Source organism: Gavia stellata, chromosome 2 (genome assembly GCF_030936135.1).
Source record: "Gavia stellata isolate bGavSte3 chromosome 2, bGavSte3.hap2, whole genome shotgun sequence".
NCBI classification, from domain to species: Eukaryota; Metazoa; Chordata; class Aves; order Gaviiformes; family Gaviidae; genus Gavia; species Gavia stellata.
In genome coordinates this window covers 52,097,686-52,115,544 of record NC_082595.1, presented here as the reverse complement: position 1 = coordinate 52,115,544, position 17,859 = coordinate 52,097,686, and the positions used below count along the sequence as shown (strand labels likewise).

The 17,859-nt window shown below is 40.7% G+C and overlaps 1 protein-coding gene across 1 annotated transcript in view; it reads right to left on the bottom strand.

Moving 5' to 3' along the window:
- Positions 1-17,859, bottom strand: part of ARHGAP18 (Rho GTPase activating protein 18) — a 69,209-nt gene that overhangs the window by 36,547 nt on the left and 14,803 nt on the right. The window contains exon 2 of the mRNA XM_059833864.1: positions 2,136-2,335. Coding sequence (XP_059689847.1) covers positions 2,136-2,335 — 200 coding nt within the window. The remainder of the gene's footprint in view (positions 1-2,135; positions 2,336-17,859) is intronic.

The window sequence follows — 17,859 nt, the reverse complement described above, 5'->3', positions numbered from 1 at the left end:
CTAAAGAGCTTCAGAAGGGTTAACATGATATCAAAGCTTTTAAAATAGTTAATCCAATACAGATTGCTATGGGGCAATCTTTATAATAATCTACAGCACTTCTATTAACTCGTATACCATTTTATAAATGTGCCTAGATATAAATGTGTATGGGGAAGTCTGAAAGCCTCTGATTGTTGCTGCTTCATTGATTCTTAGTTCATTCCTCAATCTTTTTAACTCTTTTACTGACACGGTTCTGCCCCCTTTTCTTGAAACATTAATCCTACAGCTCTCCATTAGCTCAATTTATTGAAGGACAAACCAGGCTACAGGAGTCACCTTAGTGTTATTTTTTAATCAGTTCTTATGACATCGTCTCCAGCCTGCTCACAGCCCACAAAACAATTGTTGCCTTAGTCTTACAGCTGATAAGGCTGTAAGGCTTTATTGACATATCACTGCGCATGAAAGAGAAGAAAGCTATTAAATACTGTCACCGATGGCAAAACTTCTGCTTCTGAAATCAGTATCTCTCTAATGATACTTTCTTTAAAACACCAAGTTCTGTCTGTAGCAGCCGAGTTTGTGCTGAATGCCAACAACCCTCGCAAACATTCAAGCAACATTTCCATTCATGAGATATCTAAAAGTACTCCAAAGCTGTCATGCCGACTTCACTATTGACTGCACTTTCCCACAGTGGCCAGTGCACATCCAGGTGGGCACCTGAACATTAACAACATTGAGAAAACAGACACAAAATTTGAAGTATGAATTTTGTCATGGCTATGTGGCCAAATCCTGAGCCTCTGACAAAACTCTCTCAGATTTTGTTATTAGGGCTGGACAGAAGGGCTACACCCATTCTCCAGAGCAGATGTGAGCAAGATATATCTCATCTCTCCTTTGCCTTGCTTTTGCATGGCTGCGTCTCAAGCAAGCCCCTGCCCAGGCAGGCCCATTAGCCAGATGCAGTGTCCCACATGTTCAGGAGTACTCATACCCAAGTGAGGTGCTACACATTAGGCAAGGTGTGGAGCAGAGCAACATCTGCTCTGCATCTGATCAACTCAACTGAGCTGACTCACTTGGGCTTCATACCAGAATCACTGGCTTGAGCTGGAGCAGCAACTAGGGGGAAGAAGGCTATATATAAACAAAAGAGGAAATGGTGTGTCTTGGAGGCGTAGCAGCATCAGTGAGCTGGGGTAAGAGAAAAGGCTCATGCCCTGCAATAGGCTCTGCTGCTCTGGAGAAAGCCTCGCAACTCTGGCAGATGCTCTGCTCCCCGGGCACGCAGGTTTGGAGCCTTCCTGCTTTCTCCAGAGGCCACGTTGCTACCCTCTTCAGAACACTTGTAAATAGCGGTGATGTTTCAAAACGCCTAGTAAGGCAGAATTGCAAATCCCTTGGAAAGCTAATGGAGCACATTCTTCTTGCTCGTGTAGAGGCCATACCAACATGCAAAGATCACCATTTTAATTTACTGAGATTGGGCCTCTTATAAGAATGGGAGAGGGGCAGATACTGCACTGCTAAAAAATAATTTTTGAGAGAAGAGTGGAATTGAGGATGTTACTCCTCTTTTGTCTGACAGGACAAGAAAAATAAAGAAATTGCCCAACTTTGTCTAAGATTGTGCTGTCAGGAGTAGCCCATAATTGATGCTTCTGAGAAACAAAAATAATACAACTGAACAGTCACAATAGTTACAAGCGTAGAAAGTTACTCACTAAACTTAAACCGGTTAATCATTGGCTTGTCTTCTAAAGCATGAGGTTTCTATCCACAATAGCTACAATAACGAACAACATACACAAAGAGTGAAAAGGTAAGTTAGTTTAACAGTAGAGTGCAAATAAAGCTTTGATTGTTCTGATTTGCAAGTACAGGCACCTTTCTAATGTTCTGCAAATACCATTTAAAGGAAAACCAGCCTTTTCCTTATCTCCAATACAATTCTCTTTCAGGGCACTGCCTGTTTCTGGTGATAAGCATCAGAGGCAGCAGAATTTTCAACAGTGGATGTTCAGGACAGTGACCTCCTTTTTGATTTAAGTGTGTTTGGTGGGTGCCATCTCTTGAAATAAGACTTAAAGAAAAATCCCTATATCAGCAAACTGATGATCATTCACAAGAACAGATTTCATTACCATCTGGCTCTTTCACTACAAGTGCTACTCGTTCCTCATGATTATTTCCTCTGGTTTCATGGATGTTTTCAAGTTCTTTCCAGTAGTCATCCATAGACAGTTCATCCAGGGAGTCCTGGGATCCTGAGCGGTCAAATGATGCTCCATCGGGGGTCTTCTTGGAATGGTCATGGTTCATTGTATACTGGCCAGACCGACGGCTATCAGCATAAACCAAAAAGCAATTCCTGGTTAGGATTTTAATATACAGGATTTATTAATATCTGTGAAGGCTGTTAGTGATGAATTGTGTCAAAGTATCAAAGACAACTATTGTTAGCAAGCAAACCAAGGTATTAAAAATTACTTTTAATATCTGGAATATATTTCTAATTTAACACTTCTGCTATACGTATCTCCCAATCTGGAACAGCACAGGAGTCTGTATTAAAGAGGAAATAATGAATCCAAGTTCTAGTAATCCTAGTTAAACCAAACCTCTAATTCAGCTCACACGTCATGGTACGTATCTTCCTAACATCACCGTTCATAAAGAATTTTTCAGAAGTGCCTTTCTGCCTGAGTAAATTCTTATAGCTTGAGAGTTCCCCTACTTTTTTGCTTTGCTATTCTGCTTTTATTTTTCATAAATGTTTAGTCTGGTATCTATGACCTTAATTACAGCTGGGAAAGGACAAAGTAGAATTACTGAAGTTACAGTTTGTGAAGTAAACTGGTAAGTCCAAACGTTTAATAAAGGACACTATTATCACAGAATCACTACAGTTGGAAAAGACCTGTAAGATCATCAAGTCCAACCATCAACCAACACCACCATGCCCATTAAACCATGTCCCACAATGCCTCGTCCACACGTTCCTTGAACGCCTCCAGTGATGGTGACTCCACCACTTCCCTGGGCAGCTTATATTAGTTTCTATCTTGCTTTCTCTTTGACTGAAAGCTTACCATTTTTATAGTTTGATGTTACTAGTTTTTGGCTCACCCTGCCAAATGTATATGCTAAGGCTTTCAAAAGGGATCTTTCATCTTAATTATAGCTGCAACTAGAAAAAGGAAACCAACAAGCTGAAACCTCCAGGTCTCATCTTGACCTCATTAAGTCATTGGCAAAAATTACCACTGACCTAGCAAAGAATTCCTCTTAAAAAGTGCAAAGGTTATAGTGATGTCATTGAAGTTACAGGTCACCCTTACAGGCAAATATACCAAATCAAAAGCCACAAACTGATTCAGAGTATCAGAAAGAGGACGTGGATTACATGAGTAGCAACCTGATCTAACTTCAGAATTGGTCCTACTTTGAGTAGGAGGCAGATCGGACAAGATGATCCCCAGTGGTCCTTTCTAAACTGTTACTCTAGTATTATGACAGTATATCAAAATTATTCCTTGTATTAAAAAATAGTGAGTTCTTAACATTTCAGGAACAGATCAGATGTCTTTTATGTCTGAATTTGTCTCCATATTCTAAAAAAGGAAGTTTGATTTGGTGTTAAGTAATAAATATCACTTATTCGGAGAGAAAAAATATCAAAGATCAAGCATTGCGGATTTATCACAATGTAAACACAGTAAATTAAGTCCTACCTTCCCATTTGGCTGACTTTGCAAGTCTATCTAGAATTAAAACAAAAGCACCTCGTCCTTACATTCTATCTTGGGACAAGTAATGCTTGTTAGCTGCCCCTAAGTAAAAAAGCCATACCTTTCTCTCTGAAGATAAGCCCCTTGTGTGTCCAAGTCACAAATCCTTTCACACCATACGTGCTTGATTCTCTGATAAGAAATACTAACTCTATGGACTTTGCCTTTAAAGGTAAAGAGCCTTATGGAAGGACTATGAGTTTCTGCCCGCCCTGTCTCTCTGCTCCAGGTACAAGTTAATAAATGACAATGAATTACCAAGCTAATATGCACCCCAACACCATTCCTTAACCTGCCCTTATCTGAAAGCCCAGGGGGAAAAAAAAATATAAAGGAGTATTTAGCTTCTGCATCAATGGCAATAACAACGTCTTGCTAGTAGTGCATGTTACCCAATAAAAAAAATTTCTCCATGTAGCTACCTCGGTTCTTAAACCTCTCCTGACAGGCGTGTCCCGTGTGCGACCTGTGCTGCTTGTGAATCCAACACTAATCACTGCAGAAAGACGTTCATGGAGCTGCATCAGAAGCGTCCCTAGCAGCCGACGTAGGTGCCCGAGTGTGGCTGAAGGAGGTCGGGCTTCCCAGCCCTCGCCCAGGCTTCCCTCCTCCCGCGGCTGAAGGTGCTCAGAGCAGACTGGGTCCCTGTCAGAGACTCTGTACACTTGAACTGCAGCCTGAGTGAGGTCAGATTTCAGCTTATTGTCCCTTGGTTTAACCCTGTGGAGCTGCAAGGCAGCTCTTTGGTGGCCTTTCACCTTTGGAACAACCTGCTCTCGCTGACCCACCTCAGCTGAAATTTAACCACCACAGCACACCATGCAAAAGATAAAATGAACAGATCGAACACGTTAAAAGCGTGCACTTTGGGGGGCTCTGGCAGGCTGAGGTGGAATATTCTGCAGCAGGCTGTGGCTCTGTGCCATGCTTCCAGGGAAGTGCTCCTCCTGTCCTTCTGAAAAAGCCAGCTCATTACCTTCCTCAGACTAAGTCCTGTCTCAGAGAAGTCTGTGCCCTGAAATGCACAGCTGATACTCGGCACAGAGCATTCAAGGCCGTTTTCAGGGTCCTGTGAGCATTTGCTGTACATTAAAAGCACTCCACTAACTCACAGAGACTGCGCCCTACCCTTCAATCACCAGTCACAGGCCTGCTCTACTCGACCAAACATAAGCTGCTTTTCTTGCAAGGCTCTTCCCGGCCTGACCTTCCCATCTCTCATCAATGAATCAATACAGCAGCTCCCAACTTTGAGCAGGCAGTAACGCCACTTCTCATGAAAGCCCTCAGAGAACGACACGAACGATCAGGGGAACCTTCCAAAAAATAGTCACACAAAAACCTCACCGCTCTGCTGCGATTCTCTCCTTCAAAATCCATGTTGCCGTAGGCCCATTCACAGCTGGCAGCCCCAGTGCCGGCTGGCAGCGCTCGGGCTCTTCAGGAGTTGAGGCCGCAGGCCGCTGCCACACCGCTCCCGCTCCACTCACCAATTCCTTGTTTTCCCTCGTCGGACTCGATCAACCCCCTATCCCTGGTCAACCCCCTATCCCTGGTTTCTGTTTGGACTGCAAACCCTTTCAAAGCCATCCACATTTGTCCACATCCACTATTCACATTTCTATGACCTAGGACAGAGAGAGGCTGAGGTCGGGAGAGAACAACTGCTAAAACTTTAGCTGACAGGGCAGGCCAGATCTGATTTTCACTTCACTTGGTTCAACGTTTCTTGTTTTGCATACCCCACCAGAGAAAGACGCCAGTGAAGCAGTATTTGGTGCATAATCTGCACAGCAGTGGCTCCAGGCACCCTCATTTCTGTCCCTCCTAGGAAACCCTGTGCACAAAGAGGCACGAACAAGAAAGACCTTTTGAGGATAATGAGGACAATCTTGATAGCATAGGGTTGGTGTAGATGAGAAACGAAAAATAAGTTTAAAAATTCACAGTATATGGAAAAATAAGTTGCCAACTAAGGTTTTTATTTTTAGGCATCTGTTGACAAGACCAAGAAAATGGGATTTTTACTGTGACCTTCCACTAAATTCAATCGTTCTCCAAACATAAGCTTAGTAAGCACTAGTTGCATACCACACAATAAAAACGCATTGGTGGAAACAGGTTAAGGCCAAAAAAAAAAAAAAAAAAGAGAGAGAGAAGAGAAGGGGAAACACAATCAATCTTAGTAATAATATTACAAGGAATCTGGAAGAGTCATATGTTTTTAAAAATAATTAATCCCTTAATCCCACATTCACAGAAAGAATCATTAAAAAAAAAAATCTTTAAAGCTATTTCAAATATATGTTGCAAGCTTTAAAATTTTGTAGAAGACTGCTTTCCGAAAAACTGTAGGTAGGAAATAAGCACAGTTCATTACAAAAAAAAAGTTATTACTGTGGTTGCAGAAAATAGGTTACTTCTCCAGCACATTCTTAAGTTTTTAGGTGTTCAGTTTTTCTATTTAAAATTTGAAAAATGCAGCTGCTTTTCACAAGTATCTTCAAGGAGATCTCTTTTCTTCCCCCAGAAAATGTAAGCTACTGCTAACAAACACAGTCACTTAAAGTAATTTTCAAACACTACTCATTTAGCATTTCAGATTACTAAATGGTAAATTTACTCTCCAGCAGGTTTTTTTTCCCCCAGAAAACTCGTATTTCCATTAAGGTCCTCACTAACAACACTCTCAAACTCTATTAAAATCTTATTAACATCTATTTCCAATCATTAGTAATTAGTTTATTCTTCAAATAGCTTTACAGGGAGCAGTGCAATGCTCTCATTTCCAAATGACACAGCCAGTTCTGACCTCTGATGTTCAGACACATGCCCTTTGCAGCCGATGAGATTTCTGCCTATTTATCTCAGTAGAAAACTGAGCCCCCAGGTATAAAACCCATTCTTCAATATAGTTATTGCAGTCTCTTACAAGAGTTAATCTTCTTGTCCCACGCACTGGAGATGCATTTATTTATTAGAAACATCAAGGATGCAAGACGAAGCACTCCAGCTCTTCCAGAGGGGAACCATTAAAAACAATTCTTGTAATGAACACTATTCGTTACATTTACAAGGAAAGAAACCAGATTTGGGTTATTTCACTAAGCACTGATAAGCTTCACGTTGCGGCAAGTACTTAAGGTAGAAGAACTGTAGGCAAATATTTTCTTCAGCCTTGCCTTTTGTGACCAACTGCGTCCTTTCTCAGCCTGTAAGAAAATATGACTCTTCAAATTAATCCTAGTTCTACACCATAATAAAAATGTGCTTTTTTTCAGGTTCTGTCAGCCTGATTTTGATTTCATTAATAGTTACTTTATACTAGAGCAGTTGTCTTTATTCCTCATTTTCTCTCCTGTGAAATCTAAATCTCCCTGTCTGTTCCAGCACCTTTTTAGCAGTTCATAAGTGATACTTGTCACGTGTAAACTACAGCAGCTAGAAGTTAATCAGTAAGGTGCACTTTCACTGGTATTTCAGATAAACTCAGTTCGCAGAAAGCTAATTTCACCCTTACTTCCATTTTTCTCACTCAAGAGTTAAGGACTATGTTGTGTTTTAAAACAATGAGTGATGAGAAAAGGATAATCTTTGTCATTTCTATAGCGCTAGCCACTAATTTTGGATCCGAATATGATCTTTCTACATTGCTATACAAACATTATAATTGTATGGTATCCTTATACACTATATATATAGATATGCATGTATTAGATGTGTAAATAATACTGAAAAAGCAGAAATACTGAATGCAGGGATGTTCATGGTCATAAAAACTAGGGAATATAAATACACTGTTGAAACAAACAAAATAGATTAACACTGCTGAAAGAGAAGTGGAGCTCCTCTAACAGGATTATTACAGGGGAGCTCACTGACTCCAGGAAAGGACAAAGTCCAGCTACTAAATACTGTACAAATGTAAAGCAAAAAGATACCAGTCTCTATAATCTGTTATCTTCTTCCTGAAAAAAAATGCAACAACGGATGAAAAGCAAGTGAAAGGGAGGAGTGGGAAACACCTTTTCTGCCTACAAATTAGGAAATTCTGTACAGGGTCCTTTTTTCCACCTCCTTTTGCCAAATTTTGGAATTCAAAATTCAGGCCTGGATCTTTCCTGAATAAAAACTGTCACAACTATAAAAAGTGTCACAAGTGGGACAAGGGAAGAGGCCATTTGATTAGTTACTGGGTTTAACCTCAATTAAGATTCAACTCTATATGAGTCTTAAACATTGCCTTTAAACAGGTTCCAAATTGAAGACAAATTCAATGTTCTAGAAGAGTAAAAGTTTCACAAACATTTCTTTGTATCAGCCAATCTCCAACATTGAGAACACTGCAAATAAAGCACGGCATTATCAAGTGGTATAATTACTTGACAAACTGGACTATTACACCTCCTTAAGCTCTACACTGAAAATACAATCCTCGTATGCTTGGCCTTAAAAGCTTCTTTAAGTAATCCTGGCCATTAACTATTGCTAATGGGGTTCTTGTACAGGCAATGTCTTGCACACTTCAGCCCCCTCAGATACACTCTCTGGCACTCCAGTAAACTAGCACGTTACTTCCAGAGTTACAGAAAATGACAAAAACATATCTAACTACAGCTACATTACAGCAGCAACTTCAGAAATGGGCATGCAAAGGGAGTCATCATTCCCAAAGCCAGCGTACGTTTGGCCATATACGTAAAAGCTATTAGTAGTATTATTGCAGCCATACCTCAGCTGATACTAGGGCTCACTGATTCTGAGCATCATACCAACACCTGGTTAGATGTGTTAATAACCTGATAAACAAGATGCACAAAGGCAGGGGGGGAAAGGTGTGGGTATTTGGCCCGTAGAGGTGAAGCATGCTGTTCAAATTGATGGTGCAAATCAGTGACAGAAACAAGAATAATTCTCAGATCTCTGGAGTCTTTCACCACTGGACCACTGAGCATTGAAGGCCAAGATCTGACCCATAGCGAACTGAAAGACAGATAAAAGGAAACACTGATGTTGTGGCTTTGTGAGAGACTCTAGCACTGTGGCTATAAATAGAGTAGCACCCACAAAATAGAATTATCTTGTTGACATAGGAGTTACAGAGTTAAGCAGTAATTCCCGTAACTAATTTTAAGTTCGTACAAAGGCTAACGAGATTTAAACAACCAAAAAATGCCTATGGGTACTGTGGTCCATTCTGAAAACTATTTACTGAGCAATCACATCCATGGGATGCTGTGCTCTTAAATATAAATACAGGACTTCCCAAGTCCTTTCAAATCTGAACAACTAAAAAGATAAGGAGAGGAAAACAATGTGGTCTCCTGTCCTGCTTCTCATCCTGAAGGCTGAGCTACAGAAGTGTGGGAATAAGTAAAGCTCCTAAAGCCAAAGCTCCCCCCAACCCTCCCCTCCTTTTAAGAAGCCAAGTAGCACCGCAAGGTGCAAAGACTTCTTAACTGAATTAACCAAGAAAGCTCTAATCTACTGGCTACAGCAGTTGCCCGGCTTGAGCTCCCTGTTCTTGGCTGGGACGCTGGCCTGGGAAGTGACAGCCAAACCTTCCTATAGCCATGGCGCCTACCAGAAGTGTACCCTGATTTTTCACAGTTTCTCAGCAAAGCTGCATCCCAAATGATCAGATATGAAGATAAAACAAGGCCTTGATTCCAAGTATGTGTTAAATCAAAAATATTTATTACCAAATCACTTATTCTAATGGATTTCAATCTAATCTTTATGAAATTTCATTCTGTCACACCACACCTTTGCACAGTATTCAGTATTTTGCAGTGCAGCTTTGAGCATCTTTCAAAGTCTTCTGTTAAAAAAAAGATCAAATTGTGATTGATGTACTCAACGCAGGTTTTTCTAAAGTAACTGGATTTTGCATAAAGCCACAAAGTAGTGACACTACCTAACTGAAGATTAAAAAAAAAAGCTAAATGTAAATGTCTTCATCTTTTTATATGGTTTAATGTATTAAAAAGATTCTTTCTATTTCACTGATAGCTGAGACTTCCTGTCAAACAAAAGCCAGTATCACCAGCTTTCACGAGCAGCAGGTAACCCCTTAGCAACACCTACCAAGATCCAAGTCTGGACATTTGGTGTCCAGAATAATGCAAAAATATTTCTCACCCCTTTTAAAGTTCTTCATAACTTTTAGAAGGCATTAGAGAAACGTTAATCTGGGTTTATATTTCTGCTTTTCATTCCAGCTCCTAAATCTTGTCACTCATTGCAACAAGTGCATCCTTTCTACCTTTTCTGTCTTTTATTCTTTCCATGACTGAATGCAAACTCTCCTGAAACTCAGTCTTTTCAAGAAAGTCATACAGAGCATGCAAAGATAATGGGAACGAATCAACATAATTTCCAATATTTTTGGTGAACTGACACTTATCACTCCTTCTCTCCCAACTTAAAGAGTTTTATTTTGGCTGCTTTGTGACCTTATGGGACATTTTTAATGTCAATTACAATCAAACTTGCCCAAATCCCACTTAAGCTCTGAAGAAAAGCCAGAGAAGTAAGAACTGAGGCGAAGCTCTGTTCTCCTTCCAAAGACAAAGTGATTGCAAAGAGGGTATAAAACAGTACTAAATTTCTAAATGAGCATAAAAAAGGCTGAGCAAAGAGACTCAGGCCTCTCAGGATTTTTTGTAATACCATCAGCTGCTGTTAATACCTGCTCAAAACTGCTCTGGAGATTAACAAAAAAAAAACACCCAAGACCAAAAAAACCCAAAACAACCAATCCAAACCAAAACAAAAACCCAGAAAACCCACAAACTGGCATTTAAAACCCTTCCATGAATAATAAATGCAAAACAGGTCAAAGTTAGGGCTGCCAGACTATAAGTCTAAAAAGTATATATATACTTTTTTTTGGTGGCTTTCAGCCACATCCTCATTATTATTTATATAAGATTTTTTTACCTTAGTGAACATGACCTCCTTCCTTTTCCAACCCCAACCTGTCATTGAAGAAAACAGGAAGGAAATTGTGTCAATGACATGAACTATTACACTTAATATTCTAATCCACTGCACCAGAAATGGGAGATTCCAGATACGATGTCAAAACTTAATCTGCCTAAACTATATGCAGCACTTCTAAGAAGATTAAGATATTTAATGTAATTTCCTTTAATAGGACCTCATGTTCCTACGCAGCCATGTAGACTCCACCTGTTTTCTACTTCCAATTAGATAAATTATAATTATGGTAGACTGATACACACCCTATCTAAAATGATGTTACAGATCATGTGTAAGATTGATGATGTGAAATGATTTATTATCAAAAAAAGGTGTTAGAACTATAACATACATACTTCTGAACATTTGCAAAAAGAGTTATTTGATATGCTATCCCAGGTTACTTCAGAGTACACATGATCTGGGGGTGTTGATTGACAGCCAGCTGAAGATGAGCCAGCAGTGTGCCCAGGTGGCCAAGAAGGCCAACGGCATCCTGGCCTGTATCAGAAACAGTGTGGCCAGCAGGAGTAGGGAGGTGATCATGCCTCTGTACTCGGCTCTGGTGAGGCCGCACCTCGAATCCTGTGGTCAGTTTTGGGCCTTCTCACTACAAGAAGGACATGGAGGTGCTGAAGTGTGTCCAGAGAGGGGCGACGAAGCTGGTGAGGGGTCTGGAGCACAAGTCTTATGAGGAGCGGCTGAGGGAACTGGGGTTGTTCAGTCTGGAGAAGAGGAGGCTGAGGGGAGACCTCATCGCTCTCTACAATTACCTGAAAGGGGGTTGCAGAGAGATGGGTGTGGGCCTCTTCTCCCAAGTGACAAGCGACAGGACAAGAGGAAATGGCCTCAAGTTGCGCCAGGGGAGGTTCAGGCTAGATGTTAGGAAAAATTTCTTTACTGAGAAGTGGTGAAACACTGGAATAAGCTGCCCAGGGAGGTGGTGGAGTCACCATCACTGGAGGTGTTCAAGGAACATGTGGACGAGGCATTGTGGGACATGGTTTAATGGGCATGGTGGTGTTAGTTGATGGTTGGACTTGATGATCTTACAGGTCTTTTCCAGCCTTAATGATTCTGTGATTCTGTGATCTTGTTCCACTCCACACAAAGTGAGAAAGAATTCAGGATTGACAACTGCAGCCATGAAGCCTGTCCCCCACAAAATGACTGGACCAGTTGTGTTTCCTTGGTTTTTGAGGGACTGTTGCGTTCCAGTGTCTGAGCTGTTCAACTCAGTGCATACTTTTAGCTTTATTCTCCAACCATAAAATACAGAAGCCTGATTATTTCTTTCAGTGAAAGATGAGTCTCATGGACTCAGATTTGGAGCTTTAAATAGAACATCACATATTACTAGACTTACAATAAAATTATTACAATTAGCTAAACTGAGAAGTAGTATCAGAAGAAATCAGTTTTGGTTTTACTTCTGTATTGACAAAATTAAGCAGACCGTATTGTCTCAGGTCCTGCCATTCTGACCCTTTTAATTCTCATACCATTTGAATGAAGACTCTCAAAGGCTGTGAAAACACATTCCCATTTTTTGCCATACATAGAAATTTCTCATTCAAAAGCATACATTTTAGAAAGAGAAATAGCCATTCCCATGAGTGCAAAATCCACCAGAGGGGAAAACAAAGGGATGAGGGAACCTGCATGACCTGTATAGGTACAATCACACAAGTGGCACCATGCTAGAAGCAGGCTTGCAACTTGTGCAGACTTTTGGAAGAGCTGGAAGTGCCTACAGAACCTTGAGTCCCACTGAATGCAAACAGAAGTCAGTCTCCAAACTCAACAGACACCCAGTGTATTTCCCTTACATACAATCCTAATTGTGTTTAAAGCTCTAGTTTTAAAGAGTATGCCCACAGCTAGGAAAATAAGGAAAGGAATGGCCTCACTCAGATCTCCTTTGCCATATTTTTGGCTCTGACCCTTGGTCAGTCAATCTACCTTTCTCATTCCTTCCAAATGCCTTCTCCATCACCTGGCTTCATATGAACACAGATGTTTTCCTCTGCAGTTTTGGTTCTTTTCATTCTCTACAATTCATATAAATTACAAAAATTTATGCAAAATATGTTCTCTGTAACAACTCTCATGCTGCTTATTGGGAAAATATTCAAACACATCATACACATTTTAAAAGTGCACTTTTTCTATAATCTTCTAAGAGAACCACAGGAACTAATCTTCTCCCAAAGAAGACAATAAAGCCTGTGTGAGATTACTTCAGGCTCCACAGATATCAAAGAGAATAAACCAGGAAGTGAAATAGATACAGTATTTGTAATTCCATTATTGAGAGGCACAGAGAGGAAAGATTTAAATAATTTATTTTTCTTTTCACAGTGGAAAAAAAATAAGCATGGCAACAAAGCCCGATTTAAGCTATCTTGGCAAATACCAGGACCATCTAATAAAGTACAGTTACAGCCATGAAATGGTACTGGCGTCACTTTTGTGCCCCTAAAAGCAATTAGCTCTCTAAAAACATTAGCTCTTACCATGTTAAAGGACTTATTAGTTAGACCTATAACCCTTTTAGTTGCAAATAGTAAGGCCTACAGCACCATTTGGTACTTTTGTTTATGCTTGAAGGAAATTGGCACACATTCATAGACAATTTATTACAATATAATCCTTACATTCAGAATAAATTGTAAATGAATTTGTATGAGCATTCTCAAACAGCAGGCAAGGAAATCCATGCAGAAGTCTCAAGACCTTTTGTAAGCAAACTGTTTTCATTATCCAAACAAACAACCAGCAAAGACTCACTAAGTCAAAGTCGATAAAGGCGGTCTCACAGAAGCTAGAAGAGAGTGGGAGAGGAGGAAGCAGAGCCGCCTGCAGAAAGGGCTGAGGACAGCAGCATGCACAAGGCAGGCCAGCACCCAAGTACACTGAGGGATACGGGTCTGTTCAGAAACTGAAGCAAAACATCAGAGAGGATGCTTTTAAGAAGCATCCTTAAAGGCAAGGGGATAGGAGAGAGGTAGGTCTCAAGGATACCGCAAGGGATGGGCAATCTGGGTTTAGTTCAGGCTCAGCATAAGGAAGGAGGCGTCTGACCAGCTTCAAAAGTAGTTGCTGGGATTTCACCCATTCTCAGAGAAGCCAACACAACAACCCTGCGTATGTCTCCCCACGTGAGGCAAACCTGCTCTGAGGAACTCCTCTAGTAGAAGCCAGGCAGAGTGTGCCACGGCAGAGGCACAGGGCAATGCAGGTCTGCCCTGATCCAGCTGTTTCCTTCATACCCCCTCCCCACAAAGAGGGCAGCAGAAAAATTCATTGTCACCTCAGCAGAAGAAAAGAGACTAAAAAGGGCACCCAGTCGCAATTCTTCGAGGGCAACTGCTAAAGCCTTGAGCCTTTGCAATGTCTCCTTTCCTACCAAATTCCTTCTTCTGAGCAAATATTCCTGGGGAATACGTGTTCCTGGGATGTAACAACTGAACTGTCTGCAGCCCTCTCTGTCACCTACGCTAACAAGCACTTCCAAAGGTTTGGTGTCCTATGACCCAGCAGGAACCCCACCAAATAAAACAAAATTACATTAACATATTCTCTCCCTGCTTGTATTTCTGGTAGTTTTTAAATGTCAGTAGACAACCAAGCAAGCAGGAAGCAACTCGGGACCACAGATTCTCTCCTTCCCTCTCCCCCTTCGCTACCACCTCTGTTTTCTGAACATCAGCAGAAAAGATATAAAAACATATATTTTTTTCAATCAAGCTCCCTGCAAAGCTTTACTAGTGCTTGTATGCATAAATATGTCCCTTCACTTACAAATTAAATATATGGATTTACAGCTACCAATTTGAATATATAGATGCATTCCTGTGCAAGTTTGGAAACTAGTAGTAGCCCTGACATAAACGCCTGGTCTACAATTTAAGAGCTCCAGCTGCTCCATTGTTTCACCACCACAGCTTAGAAAAAACCTTCCACACACAGCAGAAATGCCCTATAACCCAAGGTGGAGGTGACACCAAGGAAGGAACAACATTTTTTCTGATATGTCAGGTTCTAGAGGAGTGATGGGGAGGCGAAGCCAGATTACCCACAGTCATGAATCCATTCTCACAGTCTGGGTCTCCCTTGTTTGGATGCCACCCATCACTAAATGCCTACCAGAGCATTCACTACCGTGCTACCCGCCCACAAGGTCTGAGCACCAGCACCTGAATACAAAAACAAAACTTCAACAGTAAGGATTTAAAAGAGGTTTTGTTTTCTTGCAGGAGAGGGGAAAAACAAAGAGAACATAATACAAACCAAACAATAGGGGGAAAAACAGAAAAAAACCCAAACACTGGAAATTAAGAAAAAACATGCGAACTAAATACCAATCATTTAATAGGAACAACTGTTCAAAATTAAAAACAAACCCTAAAAAAAATCCCATATGTATTTTATTATTAGTTGATCACGATTTTATGCACGTAATCCTTGTTTCTCATTTCCACTAACAGCATTACATTTTTTCGTTCTTTACTCTTAGACCTGATTCTTTTTCAGAGTAAGCAGTCTCCTTTCCATGTGGGTACACGGGCAGCGAGTTCATCATACCTTAACATGGTCAAGGAAGACTGACGTCATATTTTAAGGCAGCAAGAAGAAATGTTCAAGACTGCTCAGAAGGGGAAGGCTGACAGTCACTGCTTGCTCTGCAGCTGAAAAAAAATGTGCTGCTAGTAAAATGAGAAAAAATTTGTTTCCAGAATCATGGAAGCGGAAGACCAAAAGAGCTCTTACCAACTTCAGTTTAAATTACACTCATCAAAAAGAGGATGCAGGCAGGGACTGCGAGAATTCTGGGATTTAAATATTAAATACTGGTAGTAAGTAAAAAAAAACAATTTATAAATTTAAAAAAATGACAGTTATTTAGGTGATAATTTGTAATAGAAATTATTTAGGAAAATGCTTTGTTTTCCTTCCTAACCAAAATCCCTTTCTTTACCGGCATCTTACAAACATGAGAGATACCAGTTTCTAAATCAACATATAGGTGCCACCTATGGTTTTTCAGCTGATAACGTTCTCCATTATTATTGTTCTAAAAAGGTATCAGTCTATTTTGGGAGATGTCAATCAGTTAAATAAAGCAACAACAACCTGCCTTTTTAAAATTATTGCATCACTAATATTAGCCATAACTCTTACCCTGCATTCCCAAACAAAACACTTCAGTAGACTGTTAACTGCCAGCAAAAAATGCAAGTAAAAATGACATCGTACTCTTTTAACTTTCCCCATCTATCTAGAGGTTAAATCCCTGACTTCAGCTTTAGACATATGCCTTTGTGTAAACAGGATAAAAATAGCACTTACGCGTAACACTAAGTAGCTATGATTACAGACCCCAGTAATAATCAAGGAAAATCAAATACAATGCTTTGCATGTAACACATTAAACCTGAAATAAGGCACAATCCATATGCAGATGCTTCTATAAATACAAATTCATATTTTCTTTTGCCATATGTACACACACTGTGTACAGAAGAACAAGAGCAATGTTATGCACTCTTGAGTATTACTACCCATGATTTTTAGTTACAGGACCAAGCTCCCAATGCTAGACATCTGTACTTCCCATTATGAGACGCATCTTCTCCAAATGAATACCATATGTTTTTATACAGTATCATATGTACACACAAAAAAACCCCCATTTCCTGCATGCAATATTAAGTCACATATGAAAACTCCATTTTAATTAATTTGAAAACATCATATTATGACAGTGACCTAAGCCTGCAATTTGGGGGAAAAGGGGAGGGAGGAAGGAAAGACAGCCTGAACAGACCTGACCTGGGTGCACAGAGCAGAGACATTTTAGCCAGCGAAGGGAACAAGGTGTGAGGCAAACCAGAGCAGAAGCTGCAGGGTGCCCCGCAAGTCCTTCGCTCCCAGATCCCAAGCTGCACTGCCTGACCACTCTGTCCCGTCCCCAGCCCTCACGTCACCTTGCCACACTGGGCAGGACCCCGCTGGCTTTCCAGCTCTGAAGCACTTCCTAATGCACCCTAAAAAATAGGGAACCAGCACATACCAGTGCTGGTGAGGCGATGAAGGGACTGAACACCTCCAGGCCTGAGCCGGGTGACAAATATATCCTTCAAGCTCAGGCGGGGTGACACCGTTGAGCCCCTTCCTACCAGAGGTATTAAAGTAAACACCTTCTTAATATTTTCTGCACTGAAAATGCACACTCGTAATCTTAAAAGTTTCTTTGGATACAAGAAGGATTTGACTGTATGAGTAGCCAATTCTATCTCAGAGGATAAAGAATAACTCCCTCGCCAAAATAAGGCACCTGGACAAAGCCTTACATTTACAAAGACTATGCAAGTGCTGACAGATTGACACAGAAATGGAATCATACACTTGTCAGCATCAAAAGGGTTTAAAACCTACACTGTAAGCCAAGAGAACAATGGCAAGGGAAGTAGAAATTCTGTAACAGAAAATTTACAACACGCTTTAATATAGAGATGAAAAGGAGACTTTCAAAGAAAGACAAATGCCCATATACCTAAATTGTACTGTTTTCTCAATTCTCAATTCTCTAAATGCAAAACCGGTATGTATACTTTACAGCTTCTGCCACCCTTTTTGGGCGTTTTCACCAGAGGTGCTGAGATCTCATTCCTCTTTGAAAGTCAGAAAGGTGCAATGAGGAATTTAGGGATATTTTCATTGACGTGCCCTCTAGACAATGGACCTCATTTTCCCTTCTTCACTGTCTCATGACACGTCACTTGGAAGTAAATCAGTTAGAATGATTTGTACAATGCCCTCTCATAATAAATATGACTTTTTATTACCAAGTATATACACTATTGTTTTAAACAACAAGGTAATACACTGAAGCTGCCTTTTCCCCAAGAGTGCCTGTTCACACAGGCTTCACACCAGTGCAACCTCAGAGCACCCCAGGGGGATGCCCCCAAGGGCGACGCCTCAAGGCCACCCCACCCTTTACAGTAACTCGCAAGGGGCAGACACCGCCCTTTGAGCACCCTTCTTAGAGCAGCCTAAATCCCCACCCCAAAACAACCATGTGCCA